The sequence below is a fragment of the Aulonocara stuartgranti genome (genome assembly GCF_965226115.1).
Source record: "Aulonocara stuartgranti genome assembly, chromosome: 4".
Lineage (NCBI taxonomy): Eukaryota > Metazoa > Chordata > Actinopteri > Cichliformes > Cichlidae > Aulonocara > Aulonocara stuartgranti.
In genome coordinates, this window is record NC_138942.1 from 15,340,899 (window position 1) to 15,367,569 (window position 26,671).

Below are 26,671 nucleotides of genomic sequence, written 5' to 3' on the forward strand. Positions count from 1 at the left end.
GATTAAAGGAGAAGTCGATCACAAATGTCTAATTTGTAAAGCAGTACTGTCTGGTTAAATATTGCATTTTATATTTCAGTTTCATTTCTTGGTCATGGATGATTTCGTAAGAAACAAACTGGTTGAATGGGGGCTAAGTGAGTGGGTAGAAAAATTTAAAGGTAAAGTATTAACGTGAATCTGTGATTGGTACAGATACTGATTCTGTTGTGATCTGTTAACTGTAAAACAGCTCATAGATTTGGGCTGATTGCTTTTTCACTCATTAAGAAGAATTTCTGAAGCAAGTTGAGGATAAACTTTATCTCTGCAACTTTATTTTTTCTTACAGATGAACAAATCGATGCTGAAAGTCTGTATGAGCTTGATGATCGAGAAATTGAGAATTTGATCACAAAAGCTGGACCAAGAGTGAAATTCAGGAAGAGACTCAAGCTGTTAAAGGTAATTAAGTTTAAAAAAAAAAAAAAAAAAAATTATATATATATATATATATATATATATATATATATATATATATATATATATATATATATTGCTATATACAGAGGTGAATTTTTGTTAGAATTATCTGTATATTTAAAAATGCACTGGCAGTAATAATCAGTGATGGAAACAGCAGCGATAAAAGGAACGCTGTTACTTTTTTCAGTAACTAGTAATCTAACTATTTGCTATTTCTATTGTTACAACGATGTTACTGTTACTAACAAATGTGGTGTGGACGTGTTACAGTTTTTCAACACACAGATGTATGAAGCTGTCTTCAGCTAATTTAAAGTGGATACTATAAATTAGATAGATTTTCTCCTGAATACTATTGCTATTTTTCTGCAGAAGGAAACTGTAAAAGCTGCATTTTCTAAGGAGCAAAAACAAAAAACTCCACCCTTTCTATGGGCTTAAATTGTGGTCATAAATATTTTGTACTTGTAAATCAAATGTGTAGTTGTAAACTCAGTTTTGTAACCTTGTAACGTAATAGTGTCACGGCTGGCGGGGTGAGCTGTGTGGTGTTGGAGGAAAAGGAGGACCCAAAATGCGGCAGTGACTGATGATTCGAGTGACGTTTATTTACAAGTGGTGGAGTGGGGGAAAAACAGGCAGTGAGGCATGACAAAACAACTGAAGAAACCTAAACTGGGAGAACTAAATGACAAACCTGAGAGCATACAAAAGGGGTGCGGGGCAGAGAGACGCAGAGACAGGAACAAAACACCATAGAACGCACATGAGCCAACAACAAACACAGACCGACACCCACTATATATACACACACAAGGTAATCGGGTAATCACACACAGGAGGGAAGAACAGCTGATCCGAATACACATGATGACTGGAGGACACAAGCTGAACACAATGACAACAGACAGAGACCTTCAGAATAAAACAGGAAATCTAGAACACAAACCGGACACAAGGGGGAGGACACAGAATACCAAAATCGGAATAACTAGAACAGAGGAAAATAATCATAAAAACAGAAAACGCTGGGTCAACGAGCCAGCACCATGACAAATAGTGACTTTTCCTAGTAATAATTTATTTTTAAAATATTGTAGCTCAGTTACTAACTCAATTAGTTTTTTTGAAGAAGTAACTACTAACTATAACAAATTAATTTTTCAAAGTAATTTGCCCAACACTCGTAATAATATCTAGCGCAATTTTTGTTAAGTCTTTACTAAGATGGATTTGCAATGTTTTGATTGTGCTAGAAAGAACAAAACACAAATCAAGAAACAGTCATTTCTTTTCAATTAAGTTACAAACTATTTTGTTGCATTGAGGTTCAGTATCTATACAAGAAATGCAGTTTTTAATACATGTTTAAGTGCTCAGTATTGTATTCGGCTTTGCACTTTTTATCTGCAGGGTAAACAGGAGCATGAAGAAGTAGCTGGTTTGGTTCAGGTAAGGATTTTACTGAATTTCAGATATATTAGCCAACTGCCTGAGACAAAGGAAAGCTTGATTTTGTTGCCTATACGGTAAAATACTGATTCAATATTAATTTTAGTACCTCCGATTGACATAACCAGATGTCATTACTGCCGACGTAAATTACAGTTTTGCCGAATTTATGTTTACCTTTCAGTTTTACATTTCCCTCAGTGTCATCTGTTCTGGTCGTCTTTGCTGGTTTCTCTAGCCTTACATGTTTCAGAACAGAATCACCAATTACCAGAGTTTGATGCCTGGCAGGTGTTTCGAAAAGTGGGTAAAAACAGTTAGACACATGAACAGATTGGTGGTGTACCAGGAGCTTCTGTTTAAGACTGTGCTTCGTCCTCATCGTCACCCAGTCATCCTGTTTCCCCGGCTGCTCGGGACAATCTGCCAGAGGGAGCTAACTGGGCCTACGCTACCTTTGGCTCCACGGGCTAAAGGGGCTTGGCTAGCTAAGGGATTTTTGAGGGTGCGAAGCAGAATCTCCAATTCTGTGATCCTGGCCTCCTGTGTCTCACTGGCAGTAATTATTTGTAGAGTAATTTTGTTAATTCTTAACTAATATAGATTTAAACTGTTTTTACTGTTGTAGGAAGAACAAACCTCAAATCAGGAAACAGTCATTTCTTTTCAAGTCAGTTTAAAACCGTTTTTTTCCCCCTTCAGATTTAATGTCCATATGACAAATACAATTTTTAATACATGTTTAAGAGCTTAATATTAAACACTGCTTTGCACTTTTTATCTGCAATATGAACAGGAGCATGAAGAAGCAGCTGATGTGGTTCAGGTAAGGATTATACTGAATTTCAGACACATGAGCCAACTGCCTGAGACAAAGTAAAGCTCCATTCTCTGGTCTATAGAAACTGACGACTCTCTACAGAAACCAATAAATGACCGAATCTAAAAAGTTCATTCATAGGGGGTTGGGAAATATACATTTTGCCCTAGCTAGGGAATTCGCCAACTGTCTCTGTAGGTCTTTATGACTGGGACTTAATTATGTAAAAGAATTGTCTCATAGATGTTTACTAAGAAGAAGGTAATTTATGATGTATTCTTCATCAGCCTGCTGGTTGAAAACATAACTGCATTTAAGTTTGTTGATTGTAAAACTTGTACGTTAGTGTCCTTTAAATGCTGTTAAAGAGCAATGCCAATACAAATAGTGATAATTTCCTGTATAACTCATATTCATCCTCAGGTCTTGCCATCCACAAGTGATACAGGTGAGACACATGCATCGTATTTATTGCATCTCATATTAGTCGGTGTTTTAAAGGCACCAGTATTTTTTTGCAATCTACATAACTTTACTAAGAGTAACTTTCAATGCTTTGTTCTTATTGTTTTGTTGTTTTTATCCAATCAGGAAAGAGAAAATCAGACCTTCAAAGTGATGCCAGCAGGTTGCAGTCACCAGCTAAGCGTCAGCGTCAGTCTATGCCAGGATTTGCAGGTATTTACGTCTCTTTTTAAACAGTGTCACAGTTTAAGCCACTATAGGGTTAAATTTCTGTTCAGCACAATTTGTCCAACATGCCAGTTTCATCTTTGATGTTAGAAATTACTTTTTCTTTGGGCTGTTGTCAAAATTTAACAGTAACATGATGCATGGTATAGTAAGTTTGATTGGTAAGTGGTCACATTATGATCCTGATATACTCTAATTCACACAGGTTTGTTTTTTTTTTAAACATGAGATTTTACATTTTCTGTTGATTCTAATCTATAATTCCTTCTAAATAGTTTTTTTTTTTTTTTTTACTTTTTTTGTCTACAGAATCAATCATACTGTCTGATGTGAAAAGCATCATGACATTTGTACATGAAAGACTAAATGAGCAAGACAAACTCAGTGATTTCTTGAAGTGAGTATTAAGTTTTTTTTAATATTTTGTAATGTATGGGCCTGGTTCCACTCCTGATCATGTGACAGTTTCACAAACAGATCACAGAGAGATTGTTTTTAAAGAAAGCAAAAATGCAGATGCAAATGGCTGTAAAACATCCTCAGAAGCTGCTAGTTATGTGTAATTTAGTCACACAGAGAAGATGGTCCATCTTTCAAGAGTCTTGACACACGCAAAAATAAGCAGTATATTCACATGATCACAACAATTAAAATAATTCAGTCCAAACAAACTTTATGGATGTCACACTGGTTACACCAAGAAACAGTCACAGGAATGAGTAACTACATTGATGAGGATTTAGAATCAATACTAATTGCACGTCTTTGGACTGTTGGAGAAAGACAGAGTACCGGGAGAGAACCGAGGCAAACATGGCGATAAACTCAAAATAAAAAGCCCCCCAGCCAGATGTTGGTGTGAGACAACAGTGCTAAACATCATGCCACCGTGCCACCTGTTCATGAACCCTTTAGGTTTAATATTCACCAATTTGTCTCTTGTGTCAGATTGTATGACACAGACTGCTGACATACAGCAGTACAATTACAGATGCTGAAATAATTCTGTAGTAAAATAAAACAACATATAATAAACGATTTGTGGAACCAGTGTATAAAACTGAAATATCTAGTAATGATTCATTGAATAATCACTACCATGATTATACATTTGAAATCTTTTGAAGCATGCTTAAAAATGTTTCATGACTGAATCCATTAACCATATTTAAAATCTTGTTCAACAGGAAAAAGATCAGTGATTTGGAGACAGACAAGAGGGAGCTGGTTGGCGTCTTTGGTAAAACTGGGGCTGGAAAGAGCTCTTTGATAAATGCCATCATCAAAGAGAAGAATCTTTTACCCTCAGGAAGCATCAATGCCTGCACCTCAGTCATGATAAAACTGGAAGCTAAAACACACAGCTCAAAGTATGAAGCAGAAATTGAGTTCATCACAAAAGAGGTAAAACAAATTCCCAAAGTTTGTTTAGTATGTGTGTTACACTGCAGTTCTGGGGGCTTACGCCTGAGTACATGGCTCAATAAATGGCTTGTCATCTATTTTTGTAGGAGTGGAGAGATGAGTTGTGGTCATTTCGTCAGCTTCTTGACAATAATAAAAATCAGGAAAAGGAAGACGATGATTATCATGATGCTGTTGAAAAGCTGTCAGCACTGTATGGACAAGAATGGAAAAAGTCCTTTGAAAACCTCATGGAGAACAAATATTTCAAAGAAATTCCAGAATTTCTCCAATCCAGGCGGAAGATTTTGACATGTGAATCAGTAAGACAAAAACTCTCATATTACTACTATAACAGACAGCCATTATAGACTACACACTGGGGATGCTGGGAAAAATGCACACAGGTGAAACTAGGACAACCCGGGACACAAAAGGGAACTGACCAAATTAACAAAAGACTAAGAATTGGAAACATATCTCGCTTCTGAAAATAGCATGCAGCGTAGATTCAAAAGTCCAAAAAACACAAAACACTGAAAACAGATCCAGTGATCCCAACAAAACAGATCCTACTGAGATCCAACAATGATCTTTAGATGATCACAATCTAAAATTGAAAACTAATTATTCAGCTTTTAGTGATCCAATTTCTTTTAGTATTTTTTTTTATGTCACTGACTTTTTAATGGTTTTTGTAAAGCACTTCAGGTTTCAAGTTTATTCATTTATAATGCGCTTTTAAAAACAACAGTTGTTGACCAAAGTACTGTACATCAACACAGTCAAAGCGGAAGACATACCAAATAAAATATATTGTATTTTCGTTTAAGTATAGATTAAACAAAAATGGAATCATGGAAAGAACAATAGAAACAGTCTCATCTTGATTTAAAAGCCAGAGATTAAAAGTGGGTCTTTAAACGGGTTTTGAAAGTCTACATTGTTGGAGAGGTCCTGATATGAAAAGGCAATGAGTTCCATAATTTAGGAGCAGTGACGGCAAATGCCCGGTCTCCTCTGTGTTTTAACCTCGACCTTGGGACAACCAAAAGCATTTGGTCGGCAGACCTCAAGACCCTACAAGTCTACCCATCTTTAAGAGTCACTTAAAAGGGCGACTGAGGTACACTCAAACATGTGATCATGTTTACTAATCATGCTTTATGTTGGACGTGAAAAAAGAGTTAGTGTATTAAAGAAAAGGGAAACAACTATGAGTGTAATGGGTGAGTGCAATATCAGGACAGTCAGGGCATGTGCAATACTGGGGTTTGTGCAATATAATTGATGTGTTTCTGTTATTGTTATCTATACTGTCCTCTGTGTCCACTCTTCTTGTCATTGTTTGTTCTGGTATAATGTGATCACTGTTTTTGTCCTTGTCACATGACCTGTAAATAGTGTCTCTGTATGTTTTTACTAACTTGTGTTTAACACCAACCTGCCAGAGGGTGTGCAGATGGAAATTAGCCCAAGGCTATAACCTGGCATATTTATATTTGTTAAAATGTTCATTGATATGTATTGCCCCTCGTTCTAAATAAAATAAAAAATTTAAAAAAATAAATAAATCTTGGGGGAGAATACCGGGTTAGGAGATCAGCAAGATATATAGGGGCTTGGTCATGTAACGTCTGAAAAACAAGTGTTAAAATTTTTAAAATCAATTAGAAAGCTGACTGGTAGGCAATGTAATGATGCAAGTATGGGAGATATGTGATCCTGCTTGCGTGTCCCAGTTAGGAGCCGTACTGCAGCGTTTTGGACTAGCTGCAGTCGGACAATTAATGTAGCGGCAATACCAGAATAGAGGCTATTACAGAAGTCGAGACGCGATGAGATGAAGGCATGAATCGCTTTCTCAAAATCTCTGAGAAAGCGATCGTCACTTGCACTGAGGATTGAAATTAAACTGCACTGCTTTTGCTGTTTATTGCAGGTTAATGAACTCTCTGCACAATTTGTCAAGTACACAAGAAGTGATTCAAAACAAGGAGAAGGTAATGAAGGAAAAAAGTGGTTTTGGCCACTAGTGAAGTGTGTGACTGTCAGGGTGCCAAACAATCCTTTTCTCCAGCATGTCACACTTGTGGACCTCCCTGGAAATGGTGACTGTAACAAGAGCAGAGATCAGATGTGGAAAGGGGTAATTCACATTTACTGCTCTTTGCTTATACTGTGTTGTCTGTAAACAGTCATCTTTCAATGAAGCACTGAGACATGTTATTCTCCTTTCAGATAGTTGGAGATTGTTCTACTGTGTGGATTGTGACTGAAATTAATCGAGCAGCATCAGAGAAAGAGGCCTGGGAGATCCTGGAAAGTGTCAGTAGTCTGATTGGAAATGGTGGCGAATGTCAGCAAATTCATTTTATCTGCACCAAGTCTGATCTTGTTGATGATTCAGATGATCTGTAAGTAAATTTTGAATGCTGATCAACTACACGGTGTTTCCATGTAAGATAAACCCAGGCTAGACAAAGAATGAAGCACAGGGTGGAGTCTTTTTTAAAAATTAATACAGAACATTTGGGTCAAAAGCAGTCTCAGATGAGATACAATTTTATGACGTTTACTGAAGATGGTGGAATTAGTAATGAACAGAGAATTCCCTGGCCAGAGTGGAACAGCGGAGAATGGGACAGGCAGTGGAATTTTTTAGTTCTAGAGGGACAGCAAGAGAGAAGAGGGTGAGCAATAACAGGAGAGCAGGAGGAGAAAGTGATGTAACTGACATCATGGCAGCTTTTATGTATGTTGCACATAATGTATGAGATTATAGGAAATCGGAAGTCCTTCATTTCCCCAGATTTGAAGGATGGGTCGGGTGTATCCTTCGTGGCCCACCATATCCCAGAATTCATAGCGCGGCCCAGCCTATTCCAGTTTCCAACAATGGCGGCAGCTACTTAGTTTTAATATTACTCATATTACTCTTTCTGGGTCACAAAATAAACTTTCAAGAGATTTTCAGGTGAGAATGTAGCTGTGTAAACTTCAAGTATGTGCTTGGTTTATCAAAACATCACATATTTGCAAAAGTGCGCCGGCTTTTTCGGAGACATCTGTTACCCACCAGCTCGATAACTCGAGAACAGCGAACTCCTGGCACGTCATTTAAATTTAATTTTATAAAACTAAATATTTGTATGCTGTATGCATCTTGTCTATTCCTAAGTTGTGAATCTACACCAGCCATATTTCACAGCGCTGTGACTTATGATTTTGAATCACTCAGACTAATGTAGTATTTGTCAGTTTCTTTCTTATTTGAATAAACTCTGGCCAAGAGAGCCAGTGAGGCAAAATCTAAAATACTGTCATTACTCGTTCCCTCCCAGGCTTCTACAGTTCTGATTGGCCAACATTTCTAGAAGGTTAGGATTTGGCATGTTCTTGACAGCGTTTGACTTTGTGTTTGCATTTACATGTGAACAGAGATATTTTCCTTTAAGTGCACATGTGAATGTTTTTTGGGTTTTTTTTTTTAACGAAAACAGAAATTCCCAGTTTTCAAAAATACCTGTGGACATGTGGATGTAGCCCAAGAGTAAATCAAAACCACCCAGCCTGCCCCAAATTAATGATGGTGATGATAATAGTGATGATGGTAACAGTACATATATGCACATTTCTTGTAGTTCATCAGCTGATATCCATGATCGAATAGTTAAAAGAAACATGCAAGCCAAGGGTGAAGTAAAGAAGGCATTCAACAAGCGAACCAAGATTAATGTGAGTTTTATAGGCTGACAGAAAATAATACAGACTATCCACAGTTGCAAGGATGCTTTAAAATTAAATCATTTTCCCCCCAGAAACACTTCACTGATGACAGTTTCAAAGTGTTCACAGTGAGCTCCAGAGAGTTCCTAAAAGGGAAGCATCTAAGTTCAGAAGAGACTGGTAGGTGAAGTCTTGATGCACATGTTGTTTTAGTTTGCTGTGACTGAAAGAAGAATTATTTAATTTGAATTAAAGTGTGTAATGTTAAAGTGTGGCACTGAAATTTCTTCTTAACAGAAATAACCAAACTTCAGGGATTTTTGCAAGTTCTCAATGACTGTCACTCTGAGATAGTAAACTATGTGAATGGAGCTTATGGGATTCTGTCTTTGATTCAAGGAGCCAACTCCAGAGGAGTGGTAAGGTCAAGTCAAAGATATACAACAACATTCTCTTACGTGTTGGGATTTATCAATTATCTTTGTGTTTCTTATTTATTTATTTATTTATTTATTTATTTTTAATTAATTTATGGGTTATTAATTGTCTCATGCATTTTTGCTGTTATATTTAGTTTCTCAGGTTCTTATTACAGAAGAGTGACTTTTAAAACCAACTGAATTCAAAAACCTATAAGAAACGACAAGTAGTTTTTATGGCTTTATTACTTCAAATATTTTTCAGGATAGTAAAAAAGGCGAGGTGTTTGCAGAACTTGAGAGAATCATGAACCTCCAGCTTGAAAATGTCCGAAAAGAAATGGAAGAGACCTTTACGGCTTTTGAAAAATGTCTTAATGATGGCGTTGAAAAATCCAAAGGTTCATATGGAGAAAAACTCAAGAACTTCTTGTATCGTGTATGTATTTTAAATCTAGTTGTAACAAAACAACAGATTTTACATGAATATGTGTTTAAATAATTCTGTTTCGTGTTTTAGGGAAAGAACAATGGTTTTTGCAGGGTACTGAAGTGTGTTGTTGAGAATGGTGGCGTGCACAAACCAAAAAAAGGGACCCTAATAAACCTTAACATGAAGCTGGCTTCATGTCTGACCGACAGCATTGATGAAAAATTCAGAGAGATCTTCCCGTAAGAAAAGACAAGTTCTAAACAGTCACATAATATTATTCAAGATAATTTATAACATATAAACTTGCCAACTCTGCCATTAATAACCACGTTTATATGTTTTAGAAATGACTCAGAACGTGGAGCATTCAACGGAGTCATCAATGAATTTTCTCTTAACACTGATTCTCTGATTGAAAAGTACAAAAGTGCTGAACTGCAGCTCAGATTTCTCAGGACAGAGGTAAGAGATGAAACTTTCCTGTCTAAACTAATGGACAGTAAAAGGAAAAAAATGTATTATGACTTGATGTGATTTTAAAATGATGTTCATCCATATTTCATGTTTTTTCTCTAAGGAAGAAAAAATTAAGGCAAAACTGAACAGAATGATGCGGAAACAGAAGAAAAGAGTCTACAGCAGTCTGACAGAGACAATTGAAGACATTATGGAAGAAGGCTACAAGAGTAAGAAATAAGATCAGAGCATCACTACTTACCACAAACACATAGTTGTATTTAACACTATATGGCATGAGAAATCTGATTGGAGTTTTCTGTCTTATTGTAGAGGCTGCAGAATTTGAAGGAGAAGGCATGCTGTACTGCATGAGGGAGACTATTAAGAACCACGTGCACTCAAAGAAGGACATGTTTGAGCAGGCAAAAAATACCATGTTGGAGAAGTTGCACAGTTTGATGGTTTGTCACGTTTTATGAAGAAATATGATTACCATATTTTGTTATAATTCACGCAAAGGCTTTTTCTATGTTTAGCTGGAATAGACTTATACAAAAATGTATGTTCAATTTATATTTTTAATGCAGTTTGAGAAACTTCTAAATGTCATTGTATTTGACTTTAACACATTTTGATCTGTGATAAGTAATTACAATTTCTAAAATAGGTAAACATCCTGGAGATTCTGGAGAAAATTATGAAGGAATCCATTGAAAGTTCATTTAAAACTGATGGGAGCTTACTCCCAGGTAAACAGCATAGTTTGCTGTAATTACATTTGATAATGCTTCCTTCCTTTTCACTTTATCTTTACAGTCTTGCACCTGATAGCACAGTCTGTTTACCTATTTGTCTATCTATTTTTTAATTAACTTCTAAATTACTGAGTGACCTGTTACTGTGGCGAGAAACAATTAAAAAAATATTTTGTTTTTCAGATGTTTCAACAGAGCTTGAGATGGTGAAGAAATATTATGATCAACTTGCAGCCACTCCAGACGATGAAACATCACTTGGTAAATCCTTAAATGTCATCATCAGTATTACATTAAATGTTTTAAATTCAAACAATTGTCCTTAATGGAACCAATGGAAACCAAAGTTTCCATTTGTTATCGCTCTTTGTTAAACCTCCTTTTCTGTTTTTGTCATGGTTGGCTGTGTGGCAGGCAGGCAAGCAGGAGTGGTGGACCCAAAATGCAGGACTCAGACTCAAGGGATGAACTCAAAAGCTTTGATCTCAGCTTTATTTGCTGGCACAGGAAATCAAGCTTACAAAGCAAACTAAACTAAACTGGGAAACAACATAAACTCACGGGGCAAAGGAATACAGAAGCTAAGAAATATAGAACAGAAACCAAAACACCAGCAGTCATAAGCCAAGAATCCAAAGGAAAACAGACCAATAAACAATAATATAGAATCAAAACACTGGGCCACAGGCCCAGAACCGTGATAGTTTTGGATGTTTCAGATTTGCTGACTGGATAGAAACTGCAGAAACCTGGACACATACAGGTTCTCCCAGAGGAAGTGCTGATTAAATCAAAAAACCATCTTTGATTGATTTTGTCTCAATCATTTTCAGTTGTTTTTGTTGGGTCTATTTAAAAGTTGTTTGGTGACATTTGACTTTGATTTTGAGAATGTCTGTATCTTTAATGATTCAAATCTTGAGGCTGACAGAGCAGTTTGAGGAAAAACTGAAAGAGATTTACATTACATCACTCTACATATATTTCAAATCTATTTTAATGTTTTTATTTTATGAATTTAGTTATGGCTCATTCAGATGCCAATGACATTTATATAACACATTTCAGTACATGTAAAATCAGTCTACTTAACACAGAAGATAAAAACATGGCAACACTTTATAATACAGCCCATACCTAACGCGTAGTTCCCCTGTAATTAAATGGAATATCAATGTATTTTATCTAAAATTAAAATTAAAATTGTAATTGTATTTACCTACAAATATTTAGAGGTAGGGATTTCTAAAATGTTTAGTACTATAATCTAATGAATCCTAAAATTGATCTTGTAAACTTTGAGACAGGATTGGTCAGTTAGGGTAAGTAGCTCCATCTCCGTCCTGTAGCTACATGACTAGTTTTATCCCTCTACATTGTGTCCATCTTTTCCCTCAATTTCAGGAGTTCTTTTCACTGTGGAATTAATTGTCTGATTATGAGATTAAAAGTAGTTTTTCATCTCAACTTTTCACACTCAAATATGTGTTTTTGACAGGTTTTCATACATTAGAGCCACAGCAGAGGGTGTTTTTCTTGAAAACAATATCGGAATTAGGATTAGATGGATTTGTGTATAAGAAACACCAATAGTCATAGATTTATTTGTAAAAGTTTTTTTTCAAGGACACATTCATACTTCTTGTCACGCTATTTAATTGTACGTTTCTTGCTCCCAATAACATTTCTGACCTGTCATCTATGTTTATTCTTCACAAAAAATATTACATAAACATTGTTTTGGCAGTAGTATTAGCAGAATCTGTTGTGATATTTTGACAACATTGTGTGTTGTTAACAGAATTTGACCTCTGTCACACCTAACAGCCATTTTTGTTGTTATGCAGGTCTTTCCAAGTACTCGGTGCCATTTGAGGCACTAACTCCTTCCCCACAAAAGAATTGAGTATATTTTGTATTAAAAATATATTATCACATTATTTCTAAAAGCTTGTCTTAAAATGTTAAACCCAATTTACCTTTGTAATAAATTCTACATTTCAGGAAATATTCTTTTCTTTTCTTTTTTTTTAGCATGTGTTAGGTTTTGTATTGTTGATTGTCATTTATGCTTAGCAATATTTAACCATATATGCTTAGAGGTGTATAATCAATTGTGTAGTGATAGGATGTGTGATCTTTAGCAGGCTGCAAAGGCTTGGTGTGCATTCCAGGAATGCATTCCAGGAATGCACACCTACATCCTGGGAGCATGGGAAGAGGTCGTACCTTGTTTTAATGTTTTACGGTAGGATTAACGTAGCTATGTCAGTTTTAGTCTAAGTGCTTTTTACATATAGATGGATTGTTGGATTTTCCAGACCAGCAGGTTAAGGGAAGTCATTTATGGGGTCACACTCTGACCCCACACACACACACACACACACACTTACACAACGCACAGGAAAGGTACTCTTTGTTTGTATGTAGACGTCATATGTTAATGAACCTATGCATATTCATGTAACCTCAATAAAAGAGCAGTGTTACGGGGGAGCAGAGAGAGCAACTGGGGTCAAGCGAAGGAACGGCGTTTGTCCGGTTCTCTCCCGTGCACGAGGAACATGAAGAACTTTGCCTACTTCGTGTCTTGCTTGCTGTGTAATTATATTGTCTTCAACTTTCCAGCGAATAGGTTCAAGCTACAAACCTATCAGTATGAGTATCCTAAAATGCCATCATTTTTGTTTAGGTTCAGTTGTTAATATAAGTTATAAAAATTTGACAAAAACATTTGACCTTCTTCATTACAGTTTTACAGCCATATTCATAATATTATAGCCAGAAGTTTATTTTATTCCACTAAGGCATTTTTCAATGCTTAAAGTCATTGAAATAAGTCTCTGAATAGTCTTTACTCCCATTACTCTTATGGAAATCCTTCTGAATTTGAATTGTTTTTTGTTGTTTTTGTTTGTTTGCTTTCTTTTTGTTTTTTGAGGGGGGGGGAGAACCAGAATAAATATCAATCTTTCATCAACCTTTTTCTCAGTTTTTCTGAATGATTCACAAATGTGTCAAAGCATACCCTGTCCACCCTCTTGTAGTTATTTACAGTATAAACTGATACGGCATCACATAAGTCTGTGATTCTTAACCACTGGGCCATGAGCCACACTTTGAGGGCTGGAAAAAAAATGGTATTTTACACCTGTGTCCCTGTCCATTAAAAATAATTTCACTTCCAATGCAGCTTCCCACCACTTGTTGGGGGTTGTTTAATCAGCCTCAATAAGCAACCAGAAGAAGACAGTCTGCCCGCTGTTTATAAATAGCAAAATATATGGAGAAGTTCTTAAAATGCAAAAATGAATATAAAAGTGACAACCCCCCGTCCACAAGGCAACATTTTTGTGCAAGTTTAACCCTGACTTCCTGAAGTATGTGTTTGTGAACGGAGGAAACGAGGCGGACCTGAGAGCCCAGTGTGCAAAGTGTGGACTAATGATACCCAACAAAGCACTGAACTGATTTTACCCGTTGCTGTATACTGTATATGTGTCATGAGCTGATGGGAGAGGCTGCTGCAAACAAGCTACTGACCATCCCACTCTCAAACGAAACTCTGAGCCACCATATTACAGACATGGTCTTAGACATACAGCATCAGCTTCTGGAAAGACTAAAAAGTACTACATTTTTCTCTTTGCAACTAGACGAGTCCCTTTTTTCTTGTCTCTTTTGCTGTAGTAAAATTGAATTATTATTATTTTTATCATTATAAAATAATGACCGTGGCTCAGGGGGTTGGGGATCGCATCTGTAACCGGAAGGTCGCCGGTTCGATCCCTGGGCTCTCTGTCCTGGTCGTTGTGTCCTTGGGCAAGACACTTTACCCTACTTGCCTACTGGTGTTGGCCAGAGGGGCCGATGGCGCGATATGGCAGCCTCGCTTCTGTCAGTCTGCCCCAGGGCAGCTGTGGCTACAACTGTAGCTGCCTCCACCAGTGTATGAATGTGAGAGTGAATGAATAGTGGCATTGTAAAGTGCTTTGGGTGCCTTGAAAAGCGCTATATAAATCCAAGTGAGCAGATTCCTAACATGTTGAGCTGTCTGTTGTGTTGACCACTTTTTTTTCTTCTTTTTTAATGTTTTGTTTTCCAGTTTACTGTAAGTATACATAAAACAGTGTTTTTGTCTTGTTTTTAACCCATAACATTTGTAAACTTTTATCCCTTTGGGTTGTGTAAGACAAAAAAAAACACTGTCTGGCAGGTTGCTACCTGTCTTTCAGCCACACCCTTCTGCACAAACACCACCTCTTCCTGCTTTTCTCTGTTATCAGTTCTGCTTTTCCCTGCAGGCACTTTACTCATGTTGGATTTGCCTTTCTATTATATGAATAGAAGCAGTTGCAATTGTGCAGTCTGAGCCACACAGTTCCAGTTTGTTTTTAATCGTATCTGTTTGTGGACTTTGCTTTTTGCTTGATTTTTATTTTTCCCGCCTGTTCCCTGTTTGTGTCTCATTGCTTCCCTCACATCTCCCTCAGCAGCCTTTTCCAGCATTACTTTCGACAAAAGGTGAGCAGTTTGAACTTTTAATTTTAATTTAATATCAGTGTCACTGATTATATATGCATTAAAGGAGAAGTTGATCACAAAGATCTAATCTGTAAAGCAGTGCTGTCTGGTTAAATATTAAATTGTATATTTCAGTTTCATTTCTTCGTCATGGATGATTTTGTAAGAAACAAACTGCTTGAATGGGGGCTAAGTGAGTGGGTGGAGAAATTTAAAGGTAAAGTATTAACGTGAATCCCTAATGAGTACAGATATTGATACTGATGTGATCTGTTGACTCTGAAACAACATCTGATAACATAGATTCTTGAGATTTTTGTCCATACTGCACAAAATGTTTTTAGACATAAAAGTGAGTTAAATTAAAACTGAAGAGCATTCATCTCTTTCACTCATTTAACAAGAATTTCTGAAGCAAGTTGAGAATAATCTTTATCTCTTCAACTTTATCTTTAACTGCAGATAAAGAAATTGATGCAGAAAGTCTGTATGATCTTGATGATGAAGAAATTGATCATGTGATCACAAAAGCTGGACCAAGAGTGAAATTAAAGAAGAACCTCAGGCTGTTAAAGGTAATTAATTTCTATCATTTCTATTTTAGTGCATAGAGGTTTGAATTATCTAGATACCGTATGTAGTGGAATTTTTGTTAATTCTTCACTAATTTGGATTTAAAATCTTTTGATTGTGGGAATAACAAAACTCAAATCAGGAAACAGTCATTTCTTTTCAATTGTGTTGTTTTGTTGCCTTAAGATTTTGTGTCTATATGACAAATGACATTTTTAATACATGTTTAAGTGCTCAATATTGTACACAGCTTTGCACTTTTTATCTGCAGTGTAAACAGGAGCAAGAAGCAGCTGATTTGGCTCAGGTAAGGATTATACTGAATTTCAGACATTTGGGCCAACTGCTTGAGACAAAGTAAAGCTCCATCCTCTGGCTGATAGAGACTGAATCTAAAAACTTAATTCATCGGGGGTTGGTTAATATACATTTTAACCTAGCAACTACAACTTGCTGTAGGGGTTCACCGACCGTCTCTACAGGTCAGTGTGACTGAGACTTAATTAGGAAAAAGAATAGTCTCACAGGATGAGATGTTAAGCAGGAATGTAATTATAATCTATTCTTCATCAATCTGCTGGTTGAATAATTATCTGTATAACTAAATTTCATCCTCAGGTCTTTCCATCCACAAGTGATACAGGTGAGACACATGCATCTTATTTATTGCATCTCATTAATCTGTTTTAAAGGCAGCACTATTTTGTACAATCAAACTTTGAGAACAACTTTCAATGCTGAGAGAAACTTTTTTTGTTCTTTCTCTTTTGTTTTTGTCCAATCAGGAAAGAGAAAATCTGATCTTCAAAGTGACGCCAGCAGGTTACAACCACCAGCTAAGCGACAACGTCTGTCTGTGCCGGGATTTGCAGGTATTTACAACTCTTTCTGAACAATTTTACAGTTGAAGCCACTATAGGGTTAAATTTCTGTGCAGGACAATTTTTCCAAAATATAAAATGTCGGCGTGGCAGGAATGAGGCATGACGTGACCACAATTCTACGTTCTTCAACATACTTTTATCTATGGTTGCTGTTCTAATACACTTCCACACATACCCACAACAACAACAACAATATTACAGGACCCTACACCATTCTTAAGCTAGCGAAGAGTGATTATGATGCCTTCCCTGTCGCAACACCGCCACCCACGACCCGCCACAGTCAGTTTCTGCTTTGGTGTTAGAAATTACTTTTTCTTTGGGCTGCTATCAAATTTTAACAGTCAGCATGTTGCATGATATATTAATGTCTGTCGGTAAGTTGTCACATTATGCTCCTGATATACTCTAATTCACACTTTTTGTGAATTTTGTGAACAAAATTTTTTGTTGTTTTTTTGTTGTTGTTGTTATGAGACTTTACATTGACTACATGCTAGTTTAGAAGTCCTGCTAAATAGTTCTTTACTTTCATCCCCACAGAATCAGTCATACTGTCTGATGCAAAAAGCATCATGACATTTGCACATGCCAGACTACATCACCAAGACAAACTCTGTGCTTTCTTGAAGTGAGTATTAATTTTCATATTTTTTAATGAATGGGCCTTAATTTTTTACGTTTTGTAATATATGTGCATGGTTCCACTCATGACCATGTGCAGGTTTCACAAACAAAGCAGTTTATTTTTAGCTTAGTCTCAAATCCTTTTGGTTCAATATTCAACCATTTATTTCTAGTGTCAGTCTGTTTGGTATGTTGGTTTCTTTATCTATTTTTAACCTCCTAGGACCTGGCGTCCACATATGTAGACATCACAATTTGGGTTGTCTAGACCAAAATACTAAATTTTGCTCTACAAGGGCCTGATATCCACTTACGAGGACATTATACTGACACTGTTCTATCAAAATTAAAACGAATGTACTCATATGTGGATCCCAATTTTTTAGAAACAAAACTCAGGTAAAAAGAAAAAATCTGATAATTCTTTGTTTTTACATTCATCAGGTCCCAATCAGCCCAAATAGCAAAGAGAAATTAAAAATGCATGACATGAAAGAGTTCGGGTCTTTGGAGGTTAAGTTTTACTTCTGACTAACAACAACAGATGTTCAAACCATACAAATTATTGATGATTTAATGATACTAAAGCATTAAATCATCTATAATTTGTATGGTTTGAACATCTGACTTTTAATGTGTATCCCACTTAGACTTAAAAAAATGTCATCCAATAGCTAATAATAGAAACATCAGCACTTTTGCTGACAAACAATGAAGCTATGAACCAAAACAACAATAAACAATGAGCTGAATAAGTGTATAAAACTGAAACGTCTAATGATAATTCTTTGGATATTCTATAATGACATATATACTAAAATGACTATCACTATTCTTTTATGCATTAGTGATGTCAAAATATTGTTTTAAACCTTTTTAATTACATTTGAAAATGTTTTCATGACTGAATCAATTAACCCATATTTAAAATCTTGATCAACAGGAAAAAAATCAGTGATTTGGAGACAGACAAGAGGGAGCTGGTTGGTGTCTTTGGTAAAACTGGGGCTGGAAAGAGCTCTTTGATAAATGCCATCATTGAAGAGAAGAATCTTTTACCCTCAGGAAGTATCAATGCCTGCACCTCAGTCATGATTAAATTGGAAGCTAATACCTACAGCTCAAAGTATGAGGCAGAAATTGAGTTCATCACAAAAGAGGTAAATTGAATTATAAAAGTTTCATTTTTACTTAAAACTAAATCATGTGTTACAGTGCAGTTCTGGGGGCTTAAGGCTGGGTACATGCCTCAATAAATAATATGTAAAAATGTTATTTTAGGAGTGGAACGATGAGTTGTGGTCATTTCATCAGTTTTCTTGCAAAAATGGAGATCACGAAATGGAAGATAATGATGATTATCATGATGCTGTGGAAAAGCTGTCAGCAGTGTACGGAGAAGAATGGAAACAAAAGTCTTCTGAAAACCTCATGAAGAGCAAATATTTCAAAGCAATTCCAGAATTTCTCCAATCCAAGAGGAAGATTTTGACATGTGAATCGGTAAGACAAAAACTCTCATATTACATTATATCTATCATATATATACAGCAAAATTAATTAAATAGTTGGCTTTTTCACATGTTAAATTTTTAACGACTTTTAAATTTATTCATAGAAATCCACTACTGAGCACCTTTTGCAAAAAGTGAATCAAAGGGGCCAGAAATTTTAGCAAGTCAATGTCTGACAGCCAGTTGCATCAGGAAAGGCAAAAGGGCGTACAACTCTGTCAATCAAAACATGCTGAGTTACCCGCAGAGGTGCCCCCTTTTAAATAAGGGAGCAGTGTAAAGTAGCTTTTTAATGTCTCAAATTTGTGGACAACTATACAACATGCCCACATAAAGTTGTTTCTGCTAAGAGCAATACTAGTTATAAAGAATATAAAACTTTTCCTAAATAACTTCTTAAATACATTTTAATTGTGGCTGGCAATGATCCTTTTTCTAAATTATCAAATGGTTGATCGTTTTAAACAGTTCAACAAAGCAACAATTTCCATAGAAATTACCGTTACCTGAATTCCCCCTCAGTACCCCTCAGAGTGGGGGACTGTCTTGGTATAATATAAAACAAGGGGAAGCTACATTATCCCATACTTCTGTGATAGACATACTTGTACACAATCTGATCATTTAAAGCTAAACTTTAAAACTAATTACTCCAGCTTTAGTGATCCAGTTTCTTTAATTAATTGTTCTTTTGTCATCTTTTATGTCACTGACTTTTTGATGGTTTTTGTAAAGCACTTGCATTGAGGACTGAAATTAAACTGCACTACTTTACTTTTGTTTTTTATTGCAGGCTAATGAACTCTGTGCAAAAGTTGTCAAGTACACACGAAGTGATTCAAAACAAGAAGAAGGCAATGAAGGAAAAAAGTGGTTTTGGCCACTAGTGAAGTGTGTGACTGTCAGGGTGCCAAACAAGTCTCTTCTCCAGCATGTCACACTTGTGGACCTTCCTGGAAATGGTGACTGCAACAAGAGCAGAGATCAGATGTGGAAAGGGGTAATTCATATCTACTGCTCTTTGCTTATACTGTATTCTTGTGCAAACAGTAATGTCATCTTTTGATGAAGCACTGAGACATGTTATTCTCCTTTCAGATACTTGGAGATTGTTCTACTGTGTGGATTGTGACTGAAATTAATCGAGCAGCATCAGAGAAAGAGGCCTGGGAGATCCTGGAAAGTGTCAGTAGTCTGATTGGAAATGGTGGCGAATGTCAGCAAATTCATTTTATCTGCACTAAGTCTGATCTTCTTGATGATTCAGATGATCTGTAAGTTAATGTTGCATGATGATCAACTACACGGCGTTTCCATTTAAAATCAAGCTAGGAGAGATAAAGCACAGAGTTGAGACTTTTTTGTAATGAATGCAGAACATTTGGGTCAAAGGGAGTCTCAGATGCTGAGACAATTTTATAAAGTTTACTAAATAAGGTGGACTGAGTAATGAACAGAGAATTGCCTGGTCAGAAGGAAATTGAGTTATTTAAGAGAGGCACAGGCAAGGGTTTGGAACAGCAAGAGGGGCTGAAGAATAAAACAGGAGTAGGAGGAGAAAGAGATGCAATGATGGGATCATGGTAGCTTTATGTATGGGTACAAAATCTATGAGATTATAGGAAACTTCCTAACAAATCATGGTCCAACGAGAACCTGCTGACATGTCTCATAATGCTTTAAGATTAATAACAATAATAGTAGTGTGCAAAAGCCACCTAGGCAAAGCTCAGCTTGGTCACAAAAGGAGTCTCCCACAACTCCACCTGAAAACCAAAACCACACAACCTCCTGCAAACTGATGATGGTGTACAGAACATATACATATATATATTTACATTTCTTTTAGTTCATCAGCTGACGTCCATGATCTAATCACTGAAAGAAACGTGCAAGCCACGGATGCAATAAAGAAAGAATTCAACAAGCGAAGCAAAATTAGGGTGAGTTTTGTAGTCTGACAGAAAATCTAATGCAAAGACTCTCCACAGTTGCAAGAATGCTTTAAAATCAAATCACATTTTCCCTAGAAACACTTCAATGATGACAGTTTCAAAGTGTTCACAGTGAGCTCCAAAGAGTTCCTAAAACAAAACTACTTAAGTCCAGAAGAAACTGGTAGGTGAAATCTCCTTCTAAATAACTCAAATGTATAGGGGGCCAGAAGTGACCAAATTGATTAATTAAATATACCATATATTTAAAACATGTAATAAATTATTTATTCAAACGTTTATTTAATTAATTAGACATTTGATCAGCTAATTATTGACACATTTAATTAATTATTTAATTATATATATCTTACATTTATTTTGGCACTCTTGGCCCTGGCACTGTCTTCATGAATTTTATTTTAGCTGTCAGTCTCACCCATCAACTTTAGGGGGCGGGGTTAATGTTGTTCGAGTCAAAACCATAGCTGTGGCCTGGTGGCTATTCTTTAAGTGGGCGTTTCTCTGCGCCAACAAGGACATGTAAAAACTAACCGAGCTGTACTTTGAAAAACCCAGTTTGTGTGTCACCAAATACACTTTAAATATTTTTTTAGCCAAGAATGTAATGTTTTAATCTTCAGATATCTGGTTGGTGTGTCATGGCTGTCATAACCCCAGCTGACTGGAGGTTGAACACCAACTTCCTTTACTAAGGTTATATCTATCGGGTCTTTATCTCCTGATGTTCCTAGGTGCCACACTTGTTTCAGTCGCCAATTCTGAATTAAAACTAACATTAAAATTATGTTTAAGGAGGAGAGAGAGCAAATAAATCTGATGAACTTTGACTTTTACATTCAATAATCAGTGTCACCAGTGCATAAACGCATAATCTTTTTTAAAAGAGATAACGGCGTTGGTGTTTCCCTCATATATTAACTGTCAGGCTTAAGTGTACCAGGCTTGTTAGACACTTTGAAACATACAGACTTCACAATGTTCAACTAATATTTTCATTATGAATATTAACCATGAAGGTAAACAATGAAGTCCAGCTGCTGTCTTTTAGCCCTGTATACCAAGAGCGAGATCAGCATATCCAGGATATTTTTCAGTGTTCTGGAATCACTGACCCTAACACTGGGACCAGGATAAATGCTCACACGAAGCTGGTTGTCAGCTCTCTAAATTAACCCAGGGTTTCCCAGGGCAGGCACAAAGTGTTGGCAGCATCAAAGTAATCTAACGGTCATATACGCCAGGGGTCATATCGATATTCTTTTACAGAAAATCATCTTTATCAGACTATTCGAAAGACGTGAGAGCTAAAACTTTAATCAGAGCCGATCAGATTTGCTCTGTTGTAAATGAAACAGTGAAGTAAACATGACCTGACAGACAGAACCTGAATAAATTATGTCTGCTGTTTAACCTCCACTGAGAGCTAAAACTCAGCGGAGGTATTAAAGCCGTGTGCCGGTGATTCGATATCAGCTGCTGATAAAGTGGGTTCGCCTATGAGGTGCTCTGTAGTTTTATAAGTGTCCTTCACTCTCCGTAAATCCCGTTTTACAGAGAAACAAGGGAAACAAGCTCCAGCAGCTCTGCGCTCAGGAAAAAAAAGAATACATTTGATTATCTTGTGCAGAATATTGCTCCGACATTACGTTACATAAAGCAACAGTGCCCACGTTAAACTGTGACGATAACCAGGTAACTTTTGCAAACATATTCTATGTTGACAACCTGACCTGATACGTGAAGATTACGCCATTGAATTCTCAGCTAAAATAATATTAAAAGTAGAGTTTATGACAGAAAAACGGGGTATTTTAAAACTTTACTTACAGTTTAGAGCGCCACCACCATTGCCGCTTCTGTTTTGAAATGCATTCTGGGATACCTGGCTGCCCCAAGTCCACACTATCACCATTTCATAGCAGTCAATTATTTAGGATCAACCTGTCTTGACTTACTTTGCACTGTAACCATTCAGATGTTAGACAAGCAGCGGTTGCAGTGTTAACCCCGACCCCTGACTTTGATGGGTGAGGCTGACAGATAAAATAAATTCATGAAGACAGAGGCAGGGCCAAGAGTGCCAAAATGAATTAAATAAATACATCATTAAACAATTAATTAAATATGTCATTAATAAAATAAAATTTGAAATAAATAAATGCTTTAAATGTAATGAATGGACATTTAATTGATTATTGAAATATTTATTTAATTAATTAATTCCAATTTTAATGAAATAATGAAACATATATTTAATTATTTAATTGCATTTTTAATTCATTCATTTTGATAATCCTGGTCCTCCATAGGATTGCACTTGTTTTTTTTAGTTTGCCTTGACTGAAAGAATTATTTAATTTCAAATAAGTACGTAATGTAAAATTGTAACATTGAAATTTATTTTACAGAAATACCCAAACTTCAGAGATTTTTGCAAGATCTCAATGACTGTCACTCAGAGACAGTAAACTATGTGAATCGAGCTCACGGGATTCTGTCTTTGATTCAAGACGCCAACTCCAGAGGAGTGGTAAGGTCAAGTAAAAGATACAAAATAATATTCTCTTACATGTTGGGATTTATCAATTGTGTTTGTGTGTCTAATTTTGGTTTTGCTATATTTATTAAACTATGAGTTATTAATTGGTTGACTGATTCATAAGGTTTTGATGCTCCATTTTTTCTTCTCAGGTCCTTATTACAGGAGAGTGGCTTTTAAAACCAACTGAATTTCATTAATCTTTTTAAAAAAAAACAATAAGTGGTTTTCATGGTTTTATTCCTTCAAATGTTTTTCAGGATAGTAAAACAGGCGAGGTGTGTGAAGAACTTGAGAGAAACATGAACCTCCAACTTGATAATGTCAGAAAAGAAATGGAAGACACCTGTAGGGCTTTTGAAAGATGTCTTGATGATGGTGTTAAGAAATCCTTCTTATATGATGTATGTTTTTTAATCATAGTTAAAATACATGCAGATTTTACATGACAAGGTAAAATGCAATAATTCTGAGTTTTCTTTTGTGTTTCAGGGAAAGAATGGTGGTGCTTTTTACAATTTACGGAAGTGTGTCATTGAGAATGGTGGCGTCTACAAACCAAAAAAAGGGAAACCAATTAGCCTTAATATGAAGTTGGCTTCCTGTCTGATTGACAGCATTGGTGCAGAATTCAGAAAGACCTTCCCGTAATTAAAACATGTTCTAAACAGTCACATAATATCATTCAAGATATGTAATTCATAACATGTAAACTTGCCAATTCTGTCATTATAAACCATAATGTTTACTTGTTTTAGAAATGAAGTAAACTGTGGAGCATTCAACGGAGTCATCAATACATTTACACTTAACACTGATTCTCTGATTGAAAAGTACAAAAATGCTGAACTACAGCTCAGATTCCTCAAGACAGAGGTAAGAGATGAGACTTTCTTATACATTAGCCCATTGATAAACAATAAGTAAAGTTCATCTATACTTTATGTTTTTCTCTCAGGAAGAAAAGATTAAGGCAAAATTAAACAGAATCATCCAGAAGCAGAAGAAAATTGTCTACAGCAGTCTGACAGAGACAGTTGAGAACATTATGGAAGAAGGCTACAAGAGTAAGAAATAAGATCAGAGCTTCACAACTTATCACCTAAACAGATATTTATGTTTGTTATTATTCAGCATAAAAAGTCTGAAGAGTTTTCTGTCTTTTTGTAGAGGCTTTAGCATTTACAGGAGAAGACACACTGTACAACATGAGGGAGACTATTAAAAACCACATGCACTCAAAGAAGGACATGTTTGAACAGGCAAAAAACACCATGTTGGAGAAGTTGCACGATTTGATGGTTTGTCATGTTTTATGAAGAATTATGATGAACATATTTTCTCATAACTCACCTGAAGCCTTTTTCTGTATTTAACTGGAATAGACTTATACAGAAATGTATGTTTCCATTTATATTTTTAATCCAGTCTGAGAAACTTCTAAATACAACTTTAACACAATATCCTAGTCTGTGGTAAGTGATGAAAAACTTTACATTTTTAAATTAGGTATACGTCTTGGGGACTCTGGAGAAAACTATGAAAGAATCTATTGGACTTTCATTCAAGGATGAAGAGTGCTTACTCCCAGGTAAACAGTTTGATGTAATTACATTGGTTCAAATTGTTTGCCTTTCCTCTTTATCTTTGCAATCTTGCTGCTGATAACAATAAGGGTGTCTATTTATCTTTTTTAAAAATTTATTCATTATTCATTTAGCCACACATTTACGTATGTGTGTCACTCTGGGAGGAAACAATTCAAAAAAAGTTTTGTTTTTCAGATGTTTCAACAGAGCTTAAGATGGTGAAGAAACATTATGATCTACTTGTAGGCACTCCAGATGATGAAATATAACTGGGTAAATCCTAAGATTTTATCTTCAGTATGAAATTATTGTTGTTAATTTTTTTAAAAAATGTCAGTGTTTTTGTCTTTAATAGACAATAGATTCTGTTTGCTTGCTTTGGCTCTGATGGAGGTGGACGCATCTCTCTCCCTCTCCCTCCCTTATCTTTCCTGCTTGGCTTCTCGTGTCTTTTATCTGGTCGTGTCTATCTCTAACCCCAGAAGAGCCTCTCAGTCCTCATCTCTAATACCTAAAGAAGAACTATGAATTTGATCAACTGATCCCTAAATGCAATTGACACTCACTTCTCGATGAAAAGCCTGGGTTCGGAAGAGTTCAACCGTCCTGGAGGGACGTTCCCTGCCGATGGCACGATGGCAGGAGAAGTGGCATGTCGTGTGCCTGGCGGGACTTTCGACTGAGGACATTGAAGACATCTACCTATTTGGAATCATTATAACAGGATTCTTGCTGATCGGAGATGGCTTGGCCCTGGTTTATTGGAAATTGAAGAAAGCAGTGACAGTTGTTATAAACCCCACAAGGCTACCCGCTATGATCGAAGCTATGGGTAGAGCTGTGAGTAGTCAGAACAACTGTAAAATTCTGATTTCCTGCAAAGGCTGTGGACTATTGACTTTTGCTTAACTAGGTGAAAGGACAGTCTCTCAAGCTGAACACAGGATACACATACACACGCACACACACACACACACACACACAAGTACACTGACACAGATATGCACTCACCTACCCTCACCCATCCCAAACGCCTCCAATGCATGTCATGTGCTTACGTGGTGTACATGTGAATATTCATGTGCTTTTTTTGTGCTAAGGTGTTTTTTTACTGTCCTCAAACTGGTCTCCCAGTTAGGAGCCCAGTTTAAGTCTTTTTTTTTTGTCTCCTCTTGTCCCTGATGTGTGTACCTTCACTGATTTTCCTTATGGCATGGCTACGTCTGCATTACAGTTTTTGGAACTATGAAATCACTATAATAGTGTAGAAATGTGTATTTAAACATCGTTACATTGACAGAAATTGGAGTTTCTATGGTTTGACCCATCTGTGATAGAAGTGAGCTGTATGTGGCCTACGATGAAAAATAAGTTTTACATCCTGTGAGGCCTTAAGCCTTGTTATTATTTGGTGGGCCTGTTTTATTTCCTTTTGTTCAGGTCATCATTACTGGCTCCTCCCATCTATTACGAGACAAGGAATTCACCTGTTTGGGAACCTATGTAAGGTGATATTCTTTTAAGATGGCGGCCACCCTCCCCCTCCTCTAAGAAGGCTGGGGCTTTTCTGGCACCCAATTTAGTTTTTGTTTTGTTTTTTCCCGCTTTTGTGGCTTTTGTGGTTATTTCTAGTTTCAGTCACTTGTTGTTTATAGGTAAGCACATAGTTGTTGTTGTTTTTTCTGCTTTACCTCTGTTTGTGCTTAATAAATGAATATGGTAAAATTATTTGTGTGGAATTCCCTTTGTCATGTCCCTAACAAGCTGTGCATATTAATACTACTACTACTACTACTACTAATGATGATGATGATAATAATAATTCATTTTATTT

The 26,671-nt window shown here is 36.2% G+C and overlaps 2 protein-coding genes and 1 long non-coding RNA gene across 5 annotated transcripts in view; 2 read left to right on the forward strand and 1 right to left on the reverse strand.

The window, feature by feature from the left end:
• Positions 1–13,575, forward strand: part of LOC309705469 (nuclear GTPase SLIP-GC-like) — a 154,780-nt gene extending 141,205 nt beyond the window's left edge. For 2 of the 3 annotated variants that reach the window (XM_082531323.1, XM_082531322.1), the window contains 23 exons: positions 80–161; positions 332–444; positions 1,879–1,917; positions 2,546–2,584; positions 2,702–2,743; positions 3,161–3,185; positions 3,329–3,415; positions 3,740–3,827; positions 4,618–4,834; positions 4,942–5,157; positions 6,777–6,983; positions 7,076–7,251; positions 8,479–8,572; positions 8,656–8,743; positions 8,861–8,982; positions 9,248–9,421; positions 9,503–9,654; positions 9,760–9,877; positions 9,993–10,101; positions 10,205–10,335; positions 10,542–10,623; positions 10,813–10,890; positions 11,044–13,575. In XM_082531323.1, the coding sequence (XP_082387449.1) occupies positions 95–161; positions 332–444; positions 1,879–1,917; positions 2,546–2,584; positions 2,702–2,743; positions 3,161–3,185; positions 3,329–3,415; positions 3,740–3,827; positions 4,618–4,834; positions 4,942–5,157; positions 6,777–6,983; positions 7,076–7,251; positions 8,479–8,572; positions 8,656–8,743; positions 8,861–8,982; positions 9,248–9,421; positions 9,503–9,654; positions 9,760–9,877; positions 9,993–10,101; positions 10,205–10,335; positions 10,542–10,623; positions 10,813–10,890; positions 11,044–11,162 (2,583 nt within the window). In that variant the 5' untranslated portion in view covers positions 80–94 and the 3' untranslated portion in view covers positions 11,163–13,575. The remainder of the gene's footprint in view (positions 1–79; positions 162–331; positions 445–1,878; positions 1,918–2,545; positions 2,585–2,701; positions 2,744–3,160; positions 3,186–3,328; positions 3,416–3,739; positions 3,828–4,617; positions 4,835–4,941; positions 5,158–6,776; positions 6,984–7,075; positions 7,252–8,478; positions 8,573–8,655; positions 8,744–8,860; positions 8,983–9,247; positions 9,422–9,502; positions 9,655–9,759; positions 9,878–9,992; positions 10,102–10,204; positions 10,336–10,541; positions 10,624–10,812; positions 10,891–11,043) is intronic. The other variant, XM_082531324.1, reaches the window with a different exon arrangement.
• Positions 1–26,671, reverse strand: part of LOC309705500 — an 82,714-nt gene that overhangs the window by 9,811 nt on the left and 46,232 nt on the right. The gene's annotated exons all lie outside the window — the stretch shown is intronic.
• Positions 14,654–26,562, forward strand: LOC309705483 (nuclear GTPase SLIP-GC-like). The gene is made up of 22 exons (XM_082531360.1): positions 14,654–15,153; positions 15,289–15,370; positions 15,616–15,728; positions 15,998–16,033; positions 16,345–16,369; positions 16,512–16,598; positions 17,154–17,241; positions 18,181–18,397; positions 18,519–18,740; positions 19,545–19,751; positions 19,850–20,025; positions 20,601–20,694; positions 20,782–20,869; positions 23,118–23,239; positions 23,509–23,652; positions 23,741–23,895; positions 24,007–24,124; positions 24,207–24,315; positions 24,419–24,549; positions 24,758–24,839; positions 25,033–25,110; positions 25,320–26,562. Exons 2-21 carry the CDS (start codon positions 15,304–15,306, stop codon positions 25,104–25,106), a joined length of 2,355 nt encoding a protein of 784 aa, XP_082387486.1. The 5' UTR covers positions 14,654–15,153; positions 15,289–15,303; the 3' UTR covers positions 25,107–25,110; positions 25,320–26,562.

What these genes read in the sequence shown, in the direction of transcription:
- LOC309705483 (XM_082531360.1), top strand. Translation starts at nt 15,304, where the DNA reads ATGGATGATTTTGTAAGAAACAAACTGCTTGAATGGGGGCTAAGTGAG. An exon ending in GTCTGTGCCGGGATTTGCAG is followed by an intron (nt 16,599 to 17,153) that starts GTATTTACAACT and finishes TCATCCCCACAG; the next exon opens with AATCAGTCATACTGTCTGAT. An exon ending in CTTGATGATTCAGATGATCT is followed by an intron (nt 20,026 to 20,600) that starts GTAAGTTAATGT and finishes CATTTCTTTTAG; the next exon opens with TTCATCAGCTGACGTCCATG.